The sequence below is a fragment of the Trachypithecus francoisi genome, unplaced genomic scaffold (assembly GCF_009764315.1).
Source record: "Trachypithecus francoisi isolate TF-2019V2 unplaced genomic scaffold, Tfra_2.0 Lachesis_group5, whole genome shotgun sequence".
NCBI classification, from domain to species: Eukaryota; Metazoa; Chordata; class Mammalia; order Primates; family Cercopithecidae; genus Trachypithecus; species Trachypithecus francoisi.
The window spans coordinates 147,712,036-147,725,919 of NW_022681470.1; the positions used below are offsets into that span (position 1 = coordinate 147,712,036).

Below are 13,884 nucleotides of genomic sequence, written 5' to 3' on the forward strand. Positions count from 1 at the left end.
CAAAAATCCCGCCGGTGGTGTTCAGTGCAGCTTTATTCTAATCACCAAAAATTGGAAACAGCCCACAGTCCTGTGACCCGCAGGCAAAGGGATAAACAATCTGTGGTCCAACTGTCCAGTGGATTTACAGTCACCAAAAAAATGGGGTAACTTTTGAAATCTGCAGCAACATGGATTTGGCTGCCTGAAAGCCACCAGGACCAAAAGGCAATGTCCTGTTGATTCCATTCAGCCAACTTTCCGAGAATGGCAGAACTACAGATAAGGCCAGATGGGGAGCAGCCAGGAGCTCCCAGACAGGCTGAGGACAGGGGTGCTGCAGGGAAGCTGGGGGTTCTGCACCTGGACGACAGCGCTGGTCAGGGCACCACCCGATGAGTTTGTCAGATTCTCATTTTGTTTGTCAAACTCTCAGTTTGTACCCTGCAAACAATGAACTACGCCCTAGGTGAACTAAAAGAGGAAGATAAACAAATAAACGTGAGGCCAGGTGCAGTGGCTCACCCCTGTAATCCCAGCACTTTGGGAGGCCAAGGCAGGTGGATCACCTGAGGTTGGGAATTCGAGACCAGCCTGGCCAACATGGAGAAACCCCGTCTCTACTAAAAATACAAAATTAGCTGGGCGTGGTGGCTCATGCCAGTAATCCCAGCTACTCAGGAGATTGAGGCAGGAGAATCGCTTGAACCCAGGAGGTAGAGGGTGCAGTGAGCAGAGATGGCACCACTGCACTCCGGCCTGGGCAACAAAAGCTGCAATCCCTCTCAAAAAATAAATAAATAAATAAAAAATAAATAAATAAATGTAAGGCCGGGTGCGGTGGCTCACGCCTGTAATCCCAGCACTTTGGGAGGCAGAGGTGGGCAGATCACCAGAGATCAGGAATTTGAGACCAGAATGACCAACACGGAGAAACCCTGCCTCTACTAAAAACAAAATTAGCAGGGTGTGGTGGCACATGCCTGTAATCCCAGCTACCAGAGAGGCCAAGGCAGGAGAATCGCTTGAACCCGGGAGGCAGAGGTTTCAGTGAGCCGAGATCGCACCATTGTACTCCAGCCTGGGCAACAAGAGCGAAACTCGGTCTCAAAAAATAACATAACATAACATAACATAAAATAATGTGAAGCCATATACTGGGACTGGTCGGACGGTGGTAAGCCACCTCAATTGATCTTCAGTCACAGATAGAACTCCTCATTCTACTCTAGTCTAATAAAATTTTTGTAATAACGTTATAGTCAGACGCCTTCTATCACCTAAAACAGTGAGAGCCCAACAGAGAGAAGTGGAGGCTGGAAGGATTCTGGAGTTTGAACATTCGAGGGAGGAAACCGATCGGGGCGCTGAAGCGCTGCCTCCGCTTTCAGTTTTTGTCCTAGGACCTCTCCCGGCCGGAACCCGTCTCAGGCCGCCCAGGCGCACACCCAGAGCTGCCCAACCACAGAAGCCAGAGCCCCAGGGCCCGACCCCGCCAGCCCCGCGCGCGGGACGTGCGGCCGGGCTGGAAGCCGCTCTCCCTCTCCCTCCCACTCGCACGGACCCGCGGCAGTGAGCCAGCCCGGGCTCCCCAGCGCTCTCAGCGTCCTGACCCCGCCCCCAGCGAGCACGTTTCCAAAAACTGACACAAGCCGAGCGCGCGCGCGGGAGTCCCAGGGCGCGCGGGGATGCCCGGCCGGGCCCTGCGGGCGCGCCCCCCAAAACTCCCGCCCCGGACACGCTAGCCGACAGCGCCTGCTTCACTTTTCCCCGAAAAAGCGCCCTTCCCGGCCCCGGAGCGTGCTCAGAGGGTCCCAAGCGCGGACGCACGAGCCCCGCCTCCCCAGGGGCCACGCCGGGACTCGCACCCCGGGAGCCGCACGCGGGTTTCTGGAGCCACCCCGGGGGGTGCCTCTGTAACATTCCACCCGGCCTGTCATCTTCCAACGGTCACCAAGATGAAGGAGACAAAATTTACTAACTCCCGGGGTGAGCCCAATCCTGCCCACTTAAGATCGGGGGACAGAAGTCCCAATTTCCAAGGGTAAAGCCTGTCCCGCCCTCTAGGATTAAAAGGTGCAAGATTCCTAATTTCCCAGGGCCAAGGCAGCCCATACCCACTCAACATTACCCGGGCCAAAATTCCCCATTTCCAAAGGTCAGACCGCTCCCGCCCACTCAAGGGGACGTTATCTCCCACCTTCCCAGGGTCGGGCCCGCCGAGCCCGAGTAGGAAAAGCGTGACAAACGCCTAATTTTTAAAAAGAAAAGGAGAGGAGACAGGAAAGGGTGCCCTCAAAAAGAGAAACCAGGCGGCGGAGCACACTGACAGCGCCGGGAACGAGCCGGGCGGGCGGGCTTCACGTCAAAACGCGGCCGGCACGAGCTACTCCTCCCGTTCTGCGATCGGGACAACCCGGCGGGGGCAACGGCACCGCGGCCGGGCTCGGGGGCGCCGGCTCCCGCTCCCACCCCGAGCGCGGGGGGCTCCCAGCCTAAGGGAAAGAGCCGTGGGGCCCTCGGCGGGGAAGCAACGGGGGTCCCTAGCAGCGACAGTGGGGTCCAGGGGCTCCGTTCCCCAGGAGGGACCGGCGCGCGCGGCTGGGGGGTTTTGGGGTGTCCCCGGGGGCGACGGAGGAGGGGAGGCCGGGAGGGACGGTGGGGAACGGCACTCACGTAGACCGGCAACGGCCACGGGTAGACGGCGGGCTCAGCCCCCACGGGCGACTTGAGTCTCAGCTCCAGCTTCTCCCCCATGTCCGCGCGCGCGGCCGCCGCACCATGCTAGGCGGGCGGTTGGGGGAGGGGCGGGGCCGCCGGTGGGCGGAGGAGGGCGGGCGGGAGGGAGGGGCGGGAGGCTGAGGGGAGGGGGCCTGGCCTCGGCCTCGGCCGCCGCCGCCGCCGCCGCGCTCCGGTCCGGCCCGGCCCCCGGCTCCCTCTTTGTAGTCACAGGCCCGGGGCCTCCAGCGCCTCCGCCATGTTGGGCCGGCGTGAGGCGAGCACAATGAGCCGGGGGCCGGGCGGAACCACTCGCCGCGCGCGCAAGGGGGGCCCCGAGCGAAGAGGCCGGCGCGTGCCCGTCGCCCAGCCGGCCGCCCCGCGCACGCCAACCCCTCGGCGCCCCGCCCCGTGGACTCGCCCGCCCGCCCGAATCCACGCACGCACGCACATACGCACGCACGTCCTCGGTTGCCCTCAGGCGTCCCCTTCCCCCACTCGCCGGCCCGACGCGGAGACCCGGGGAGACCCTATGGGCGGGCCCGTCGGATGACGAGTTCGAATCCCGTCCCAGGAGGGGGACGCCGAACACCTCCCCACACACGACTTAGTAAAACCAAAAACCTAATTTCCCCCGTAAGAGTCACGGTCAGGCCGGGCGCGGTGGCTCAAGCCTGTAATCCCAGCACTTTGGGAGGCCGAGACGGGTGGATCACGAGGTCAGGAGATCGAGACCATCCTGGCTAACCTGGTGAAACCCCCGTCTCTACTAAAAAATACAAAAAACTAGCCGGGCGAGGTGGTGGGCGCCTGTAGTCCCAGCTACTCGGGAGGCTGAGGCAGGAGAATGGCGTGAACCCGGGAGGCGGAGCTTGCAGTGAGCTGAGATCCGGCCACTGCATTCCAGCCTGGGCGACAGAGCGAGACTGCGTCTCAAAAAAAAAAAAAAAAAAAGAGTCACGGTCTAGGGCTTGCTCTAGCTCCAAGCCCAGGACTCATTCGACAACAATGCTGTTTCATTGGGTACAAAAAAAAAAGCCGGACGTGGTGATTCACCCCTGTAATCCCAGCACTTTGGGAGGCCAAGGCGGGTGGATCACCTGAGGTTGGGAGTTTGAGACTAGACTGACCAACACGGAGAAACCCCCTCTCATGGCCAGGCGCCGTGGCTCACGCCAGTAATCCCAGCACTTTGTGAGGCTGAGGCGGGCAGATCACCTGAGTTCAGGAATTGGAGACCAGCCTGGCCAACATGGTAAAACCCCGTCTCTTCCAGAAATACAAAAATTAGCTGGGTGCGGTGGCGGGCACCTGTAATCCCGGATACTGGGGAGGCTGAGGCAGGAGAATCATTTGAACCTGGGAGGCTGAGGTTGCACCGTTGCACTCCAGCCTGGGCAAATGTGCAACACTTGCAACAGAGCAAGATTCCATCTCTAATTAATTAATTAATTAAGCTATAAACGAAGTTTCTCCCAAAGTTAGTTCAGCGTACGCCCAGGGACGAACAAGGACAGCATGGAGGTTAGAAGCAAGAGGGAGTCAGTAAAGATCTCTTTAACTCTCACGGTCATAATTTTGCAAAGGCGGTTTCACCACCAGCACCTCCCCAAGTCCGCAGGGGACACCAACCCCCTCCCTGCCCAGCCAGATTCCAGCCCTGCCCCACCCCTTCCCTGCTGGGTGACCTTGGAAGAGTCAGTTGACCTCCAGTGCTTTCCTCCTCCCAGCAATGGAGTCCCGCAGTCACTGCCACGGCGCCTGGTGATTCAAGCCTTTGAGTGTCAAAGTACAACAGTCCCTTGTACTCTTTTGTTTTGTTTTGTTTTGTTTTGTTTTTTGAGACACTCTCGCTCTGTCGCCCAGGCTGGAGTGCAGTGGCACGATCTCAGGTCACTGCAGCCTCCGCTCCAGGGCTCAAGCGACTCTCCTGCCTCAGCCTCCTGAGTAGTTGGGATTACAGGCGCCTGCCACCATGCCCAGCTAATTTTTGTATTTTTTGTAGAGATGCGTTTCCGCCATGTCGGCCAGGCTGGTCTCAAACTCCTGATCTCAAACACAAAAGTGATCCCCCCACCTCGGCCTCCCGAAGTGCTGGGATTACAGGCATGAGCCACTGCGCCCGGCTCACTAGTGTTCGTCAAGATCTCAATGGGGGCCGGGGGCCGTGGCTCACGCCTGTAATCCCAGCACTTTGGGAAAAGGCCGAGGTGGGTGGATCACGAGGTCAGGAGACCGAGACCATCCTGGCTAACACGGTGAAACCCCGTCTCTACTAAAAATACAAAAAAATTAGCTGGGCATGGTGACGGGCGCCTGTAGTCCCAGCTCCTCAGGAGGCTAAGGCAGGAGGCATGAACCCGCGAGGCGGAGCTTGCGGTGAGCGGAGATCGTGCCACTGCACTCCAGCCTGGGCAACAGAGCGACACTCCGTCTCAAAAAAAAAAAAAAAGAATTTAAAGTATAATAATAATAATAATAAAAAGAAAATAGCATCTGAAAATAAAAAAATAAAAAATAATAAAAATAAATTATATATATCTCTCTCTCTCTCTCAATGGGCTTTTTCTTTGTTGTTGGAAAGATGGGGTTCCGCTATGTAGCCCAGGCTGGTCTTTTTATTGATTGATTTTTTTTTGTTTGTTTTTTGAGACGGAGTCTCGCTCTGTCACCCAGGCTGGAGTGCAGTGGCCGGATCTCAGCTCACTGCAAGCTCCGCCTCCCGGGTTTACGCCATTCTCCTGCCTCAGCCTCCCGAGTAGCTGGGACTACAGGTGCCCGCCACCTCGCCCGGCTAGTTTTTTGTATTTTTTTAGTAGAGACGGGGTTTCACCGTGTTAGCCAGGATGGTCTCGATCTCCTGACCTCGTGATCCGCCCGCCTCGGCCTCCCAAAGTGCTGGGATTACAGGCTTGAGCCACCGCGCCCGCCGATTTTTTTTTTGACATAGTCTTACTCTGTCGCCCAGGCTGGAGTCACTACTCCAGGCTCCAGTCACTACAAGCAACGCCTCTTAGGTTCTAGCAATTCTCCTGCCTCAGCCTCCCGAGTAGCTGGGACTACAGGTGCCCGCCACCTCGCCCGGCTAGTTTTTTGTATTTTTTTAGTAGAGACGGGGTTTCACCGTGTTAGCCAGGATGGTCTCGATCTCCTGACCTCGTGATCCGCCCGCCTCGGCCTCCCAAAGTGCTGGGATTACAGGCTTGAGCCACCGCGCCCGGCCGATTTTTTTTTTTTGACATAGTCTTACTCTGTCGCCCAGGCTGGAGTCACTACTCCAGGCTCCAGTCACTACAAGCAACGCCTCTTAGGTTCTAGCAATTCTCCTGCCTCAGCCTCCCGAGTAGCTGGGATTATGGGTGCCCACTATTGTGCCCAGCTAATTTCTGTATTTTTAGTAGAGATAGGGTCTTGCCATATTGGCCAGGCTGGTCTCGAACTCCTGATCTCAAGTTATCTTCCCGCCTCAGCCTCCCAAAAGTGCTAGAATTATAGGCATAAACCATCACGCCCAGCCACGTTTTTCTTTTTTCTTTTTTTTTTTTTTTAAATGAAACCCCAGACTCCTCTCTGGTCTGCATGTATGCCTCAAATTCCAATTCTTTCTTGCCAAATAAAACATTAACTTTAGAGATTCATCTCTACATACTTATTTTGACCTATAAATTATTTTCCTTGCGGAAAAAAAAAAGAACTTTTATCTGAGGAATGCAAGTCCTTTCTAATTATCAGGCCCAGACAGCCAGGAGCAGTGACTCAGGCCTATAATCCCAGCACTTCGAGGCCGGGCGCGGTGGCTCAAGCCTGTAATCCCAGCACTTTGGGAGGCCGAGACGGGCGGATCACGAGGTCAGGAGATCGAGACCATCCTGGCTAACACGGTGAAACCCCGTCTCTACTAAAAATTACAAAAAACTAGCCGGGCGAGGTGGCGGGCACCTGTAATCCCAGCTACTCGGGAGGCTGAGGCAGGAGAATGGCGTAAACCCAGGAGGCGGAGCTTGCAGTGAGCTGAGATCCGGCCACTGCAGTCCAGCCTGGGCGACAGAGCGAGACTCCGTCTCAAAAAAAAAAAAAAAAAAAAAAAAAAATCCCAGCACTTCGGGAGGCCGAGGCGGGCAGATCACTTGAGGTCAGGAGTTCGAAACCAGCCTGGCCAATACGGTGAAACCCCGTCTCTACTAAAAGTACAAAAATTAGCCGGGCGTGGTGGCGGCACCTGTAATCCCAGCTACTCAGGAGGCTGAAGCAAGAGAATGCCTTAAACCTGGGAGGCGGAGGTTGCGGTGAGGCGGAGGTTGCGGTGAGGCGGAGGTTGCGGTGAGGCGGAGGTTGCGGTGAGCCGAGATTGTGCCACTGCACTCCAGCCTAGCGACAAAAGCAAGACTCCGTCTCAAAAAAAAAAAAAAAAAACTAGGAGAAACTCCCAATGGAGCAGACGGTGTAAACCTGTAAACCAGGAGGACCCCCAGCTCCTAGGACTCACCTCCTCTCTCTCCCTACCCACTCAGGGTGTGGATTTTAATGTGCGCAGCCTCCTGGGACCTCAGCAGGGCAGTGGATCATGGGACTCAGAGTCTCTTGCGGGCCCTTGGAATCCCTTAACCCCGGAGGTCTCAACCAGGGGTGATTCTGCCCCCGGGAAACACTGGGCGATGTCTGGGAACACCTGTGGTTGTCACAGCTAGGTTGGAAGGAAGCTCCTGGCATGGAGTGGATGGAGGCCAGGGATGCTGCTCTGCATCCTGCAGTGCCCAGGATAACCCACCCCAGAGAATAATCTGGCCCTGATGTCCACAGTTCTCCAGGGGAGAGATCCTGGTCTAACATTATTCTGAGCAGTTGGTTTCTCCAGAATCCTGTGTGGGCAGGTACCGTATCCTCTGTATCCTCAGGATCACCGAGCACAGGGCATCCGGGCTAAGACACACTGGGGATGTATGGACAAATGCCTGTGCCCCTCCCATAGGCTACTGGGAGCTGGTGGAAGATGCAATGGACTCCAAGCGTGGCAACCTGTATCTCCACCCACTTTTTTTTTTTTTTGAGACGGAGGAGTCTAGCTCTGTCATGTAGGCTAAAATGCAGTGGTGTGATCTTGGCTCACTGCAACCTCTGCCCCCCGGTTTCAAACGATTTTCCTGCCTCAGCCTCCTAAGTAGCTAGGATTCCAGGCATGTGCCACCACTCCCAGCTAATTTTGGTATTTTTAGTAGAGATGGGGTTTCACGACATTGGCTAGGCTAGTCTCGAACTCCTGACCTCAGGTGATCCGCCTGCCTTGGTCTCCCAAAGTGCTGGTATTACAGGCATGAGCCACTGCGCCCGGCCTCCTCCCATTTTGTACACCTCTTTTCTGAGCCATTTCCTCTGGTCATTCCCATAGTTCCTGTTACAGGTTTGAAACCTCCTTTGCAAAAATTATAACAGAAGGCCGGGCACGGTGGCTCACGCCTGTAATTCCAGCACTTTGGGAGGCTGAGGCAGGCGGATCACGAGGTCAGGAGTTCAAGACCAGCCTGACCAACATAGTCAAACCCCGTCTCTACTAAAAAAAAATACAAAAATTAGCTAGGCATGGTGGCGCATGCCTGTAATCTCAGCTACTCGGGAGGCTGGGGCAGGAGAATCACTTGAACCTGGGAGGCAGAGGTTGTAATGAGCCGAGATTGTACCATTGCACTCCAGCCTGGGTGACAAAGGCAGACTCAGTCTCAAAAAAAAAAAAAAGAGAGATTGAGACCATCCTGGCCAACACGATGAAACCCCATCTCTCCTAAAAATACAAAAGTTAGCCTGGTGTGGTGGTGGCCGCCTGTAATCCCAGCTACTCAGAAGGCTGAGGCAGGAGAATCACTTGAGCCAGGGAGGTGGAGGTTGCAGTGAACAGAGATCACACCACTGCACTCCAGCCTGGGGACAGAACAAGATTCCATTAAAAAAAAAAATTATAACAGAAAATTTTGACAGTGAAAGAGATCTGATCTAGCCAACTCCATCTTGTTCCTAACCTGCAAACTAACCTGCAAACTGTCCTTGTTCATTCCTGGGCTGAGGCCAAACTAATTTTGGGAGTAACTTAGTTTATAGTTTAACTTTGAAACAAAGACAGTAACAGCTTTCCCCAAACAAACTCCTTTCTTGCCTGGGGCTGGACTTGCCTTTGCGGGACTAACAGGTGAGCAACGAGATGAGAAAGGGCCGGGCGCGGGGGCTCACGCCTGTCATCCCAGCACTTTGGGAGGCCGAGGCGGGCGGATCACGAGGTCAGGAAATCGAGACTATCCTGGCTAACACGGTGAAACCCCGTCTCTACTAAAAAATACAAAAAACTAGCCGGGCGAAGTGGCGGCGCCTGTAGTCCCAGCTACTCGGAGGCTGAGGCGGGAGAATGGCTGGAACCCGGGAGGTCGAGCTTGCAGTGAGCCGAGATCGCGCCACTGCACTCCAGCCTGGGCGGCAGAGCGAGACTCCGTCTCAAAAAAAAAAGAAAAGAAAGAAAGAAAGTATGGTTCATGGCCGGGCGCGGTGGCTCAAGCCTGTAATCCCAGCACTTTGGGAGGCCGAGATGGGCGGATTACGAGGTCAGGAGATCGAGACCATCCTGGCTAACACGGTGAAACCCCGTCTCTACTAAAAATACAAAAAACTAGCCAGGCGAGGTGGTGGGCGCTTGTAGTCCCAGCTACTCGGGAGGCGGAGGCAGGAGAATGGCGTAAACCCGGGAGGCGGAGCTTGCAGTGAGCTGAGATCCGGCCACTGCACTCCAGCCTGGGCGACAGAGTGAGACTCTGTCTCAAAAAAAAAAAAAAAAGAAAGTATGGTTCATGCCGGGTTTGGTGGTGGCTCCTAGGAAAACTGAAGCAAGAGAATCACTCAAACCCAGGAGGCGGACGTTGCAGTGAGCAGAGATCGTGCCACTGCACTCCAGCCTGGGTGACAAGAGCGAATCCGTCTCAAAAAAAAAAGAGAGAGAGAGCCGGGCTCAGTGGCTCACGCTTGTAATCCCAGCACTTTGGGAGGCCAAGGTGGGAGGATCACTTGAGGCCAGGAGTTCTAAATCAGCCTGGACAAGGTGCCCGCAACCTTGCCTGGCTAGTTTTTTGTATTTTTTTTTTTAGTAGAGACGGGGTTTCACCGTGTTAGCCAGGATGGTCTCAATCTCCTGACCTTGTGATCCGCCCATCTCGGCCTCCCAAAGTGCTGGGATTACAGGCTTGAGCCACCACGCCCGGCCTATTTAATCTTTTTTTGAGACGGAGTCTCACTCTGTCGCTAGGTTGAAGTGCAGTGGCACAATCTTGGCTCACTCCAACCTTAATTCCCGGGTTCAAGGAATTCTCCTGCCTCAGCTTCCCGAGTAGCTGGGATTACAGGCACATGCCACCATGCCCCGCTAATTTTCTTTTCTTTTTTTTTTTTTTGAGATGGGGTCTTGCTCTGTTGCCCAGGCTGGAGTGCAATGGTGCAATCACGGCTCACTGCAAGCTCTGTCTCCCGGGCTCAAGTGCTTCTCCTGCCTCAGCCTCCCAAGTAACTGGGATTACAGGCACACGCCACCACGCCCAGCTAATTTTTGTATCTTTAGTACAGACAGAATTTCACCATGTTGCCCAGGCTGGTCTTGAGCTCTTGACCTCAGATGATCCACCCACCTCGGCCTCCCAAAGTGTTGGGATTACAGGCGTGAGCCACCGCGCCTGACTGTTGTGTTTTTGCTTGTTGCCATGTTTGTTTTTCTTTCAATAAACGTCGTTGATTGCTGGGTGAATGGATGGGTTAGTGGGTGAGTGGATAGGTGGATGGGTGAATGGATAGGTAGATGGATGGATGGATGGATGGATGGATGGATGGATGGATAGATGGATGAGTGGGTGAATGGATGCATGAGTGGGTTGGTGGATGGATGGATGATGGGTGAGTAGATGTATGTGTGTATGAATGGATGATTTGATATGTGGCTGGGTGGATGGGGAGGTGGAAGGATGGATGAAAGGATGGATAATTTGGGGACAAGATAACAGATTCGGGCTGAAGCTGGGACTGATGACAACTGTCCCTGTCTCCTGCTAGAGCTCAGGGCTCCAGCTCAGGATCTTTCCAGAGAGAAGCTGCCCCCTCTTTGAGTCTGGCTAGCACTGCTCTCTGCTGGCCGCCCTGGAGGTTGCAGCCAGCCCAGCAACTCCCAGTGATGGAAAAACAGCGCTGTCGTCAAAACCATTCTTCCTTTTTCTTTTTTTTTCTTTTTTTTTTTGAGAGGGAGTCTCACTCTGTCGCCCAGGCTGGAATGCAGTGGCGCGATCTCGGCTCACTGCAAGCTCCGCCTCCCGGGTTCAGGCCATTCTCCTGCCTCAGCCTCCCGAGTAGCTGGGATTACAGGCACACGCCACCACGCCCAGCTAATTTTTGTATTTTTTGTAGAGACGGTTTCACTGTGTTAGCCAGGATGGTCTCGACCTCCTGACCTCATGATCCGCCCGCCTCGGCCTCCCAAAGTGCTGGGATTACAAGCGTGAGCCACCGCGCCCGGCCTCCTTTTCTTTTCTTTCTTTCTTTTTTTTCTTTTTTTTTTTGAGAGGGAGTCTCACTCTGTCGCCCAGGCTGGAATGCAGTGGCGCGATCTCGGCTCACTGCAAGCTCCGCCTCCCGGGTTCAGGCCATTCTCCTGCCTCAGCCTCCCGAGTAGCTGGGACTACAGGCGCCCGCCACCTCGCCCGGCTAATTTTTTGTATTTTTTGTAGAGACGGTTTCACTGTGTTAGCCAGGATGGTCTCGACCTCCTGACCTCATGATCCGCCCGCCTCGGCCTCCCAAAGTGCTGGGATTACAAGCGTGAGCCACCGTGCCCGGCCTCCTTTTTTCTTTTTTTTTTTTTTTTTTTTTTTTTTTTTTTTTTTTGAGGCGGAGTCTCGCTCTGTCGCCCGGACTGGAGTGCAGTGGCCGGATCTCAGCTCACTGCAAGCTCCGCCTCCCGGGTTTACACCATTCTCCTGCCTCAGCCTCCGAGTAGCTGGGACTACAGGCGCCGCCACCTCGCCCGGCTAGTTTTTGTTTTTTTAGTAGAGACGGGTTTCACGTGTTAGCCAGGATGGTCTCGATCTCCTGACCTCGTGATCCGCCCGTCTCGGCCTCCCAAGTGCTGGGATTACAGGCTTGAGCCACCGCGCCCGCCTATTCTTTTTCTTCTTTTTTTTCTTTTTGAGATAGAGTCTCCCTCTGCCACCCAGGCTGGGGTACAGTGGCCGGATCTCGGCTCACCGCAAGCTCCGCCTCCCAGGTTTACGCCATTCTCTGGCCTCAGCCTCCCCAATAGCTGGGACTACAGGCGCCCTCCACCTCGCCCAGCTACTTTTTTTGTTTTTTTTGTTGTTGTTGTTTTGTTTTGTTTTTGGAGACGGAATCTCGCTCTGTGGCCCAGGCTGGAGTGCAGTGGCCGGATCTCAGCTCACTGCAAGCTCCGCCTCCCGGGTTCACGCCATTCTCCTGCCTCAGCCTCCCGGGTAGCTGGGACTACAGGCGCCGCCACCTCGCCTGTCTAGTTTTTTGTACTTTTTTTTTTTTAGCAGAGACGGGGTTTCACCGTGTTAGCCAGGATGGTCTCGATCTCCTGACCTCGTGATCCGCCCGTCTCAGCCTCCCAAAGTGCTGGAATTTCAGGCTTGAGCCACCGCGCCCGGCCAAGTTAAACATTTCTTAAATGCCCACCCATACAGAAAACAAAAGGACAAAGTCCCAATACCATAGAATTTATGTTCAGGTGGGAGGAGGAGAGTAATAAACAAAATAGGTAGAAAATAGAGTGTGTTGGAAAATAGGGGAAAAGTCCAGTAGAGAAGGGGGCAGGGAGCATGATGGGGACTTAATTTGTTTTTTTTTTTGAGACAGAGTCTCGCTCTGTCACCCAGACTGGAGTGCAGGGGCACAATTTCAGCTCACTGCAACCTCCGCCTCCTGGGTTCAAGTGGTTCTCCTGCCTCAGGCTCCTGAGTAGCTGGGATTACAGGTGTGTGCCACACCCGGCTAATTCCTTTTTTTTTTTTTCCGACACGGAGTCTCACACCGTCGTCACCTGGGCTGGAGTGCAAGAGCGTGATCTCGGCTCACTGCAACTTCCACCTTCTGGATTCAAGCAATTCTCCTGCCTCAGCCTCCAGAGTAGCTGGGACTACAGAGGCCTGCCACTGAGCCCGGCTAATTTTTTTTTTTTTTTTTGTATTTTTAGTAGAGGCAGAGTTTCACTATGTTTACCAGGCTGGTCTTGAACTCCTGACCTCATGATCTGCCCGCCTTGGCCTCCTAAAGTGCTGGGATTACAGGTGTGAGCCACTGCGCCAGGCCTGCCTGGCTACTTTTTGTATTTTTAGTAGAAGCAGGGTTTCACCGTGTTGGCCAGGCCGGTCTAGAACTCCTGACCTCAAATGACCCACCCACCTTGGCCTCCCAGAATGCTGGGATTACAGGCGTGAGCCACCACGCCTGACTGTTGTGTTTTTGCTTGTTTATTTGTTTGTTCTGAGAAGGAGGCTTGCTCTGTCACCCAGGCTGGAGCACAGTGGTGAGGTCATGGCTCACGGCAGCCTCAACCTCTTGGGCTCAAGTAATCTTCCCACCTCAGCCTCCCAAGTAGCTAGGAACACAGGGGCATTACCATGCCCAGCTAATTTTTGTATTTTTTGTAGAAACAAGGTTTTGCCTTGTTGCCCAGACTGGTCTTGAATTGAATTCCTAGGCTCAAGAAATCCACCTATCTTGGCCTCCCAAAGTGCTGAGATTACAGACATGAGCCACCGCCCCTGGCAATCCTTATAGACCAGCTTGCACTTTCTTTCTTTCTTTTTTTTCTTTTTTTTGAGATGGAGTCTTGCTCTGTTACCCAGGCCAGAGTGCAGTGGCACAGTCTCAGCTCACTGCAACTTCTGCCTCCAGGGTTCAAGCAGTTCTCCTGTCTCAGCCTCTGGAGTAGCTGGGACTATAGGCACACACCAGCATGCCTAGCTAATTTTTTATTTTTGAGACAGAGTCTCACTCTGTCCCCCAGGCTGGAGTGCAGTGGCATGATTTTGGCTCACTGCAACCTCTGCCTCCCGGGTTCAAGGTATTCTCCTGCCTCAGACTTATGAGTAGCTGGGATTACAGGTGCGCTCCATCACACCTGGCTAATTTTTGTATTTTTAGTTGAGACGTGGT

At 54.4% G+C, this 13,884-nt stretch overlaps 1 protein-coding gene across 1 annotated transcript in view; it reads right to left on the reverse strand.

The window, feature by feature from the left end:
• DOT1L (DOT1 like histone lysine methyltransferase) overlaps window positions 1–2,986 on the reverse strand; it is a 69,507-nt gene extending 66,521 nt beyond the window's left edge. Inside the window, 1 exon segment of the mRNA XM_033195170.1 lies at window positions 2,656–2,986. Coding sequence (XP_033051061.1) covers window positions 2,656–2,736 — 81 coding nt within the window. The 5' untranslated portion in view covers window positions 2,737–2,986.
• Between the last annotated feature and the right edge of the window lie 10,898 nt (window positions 2,987–13,884).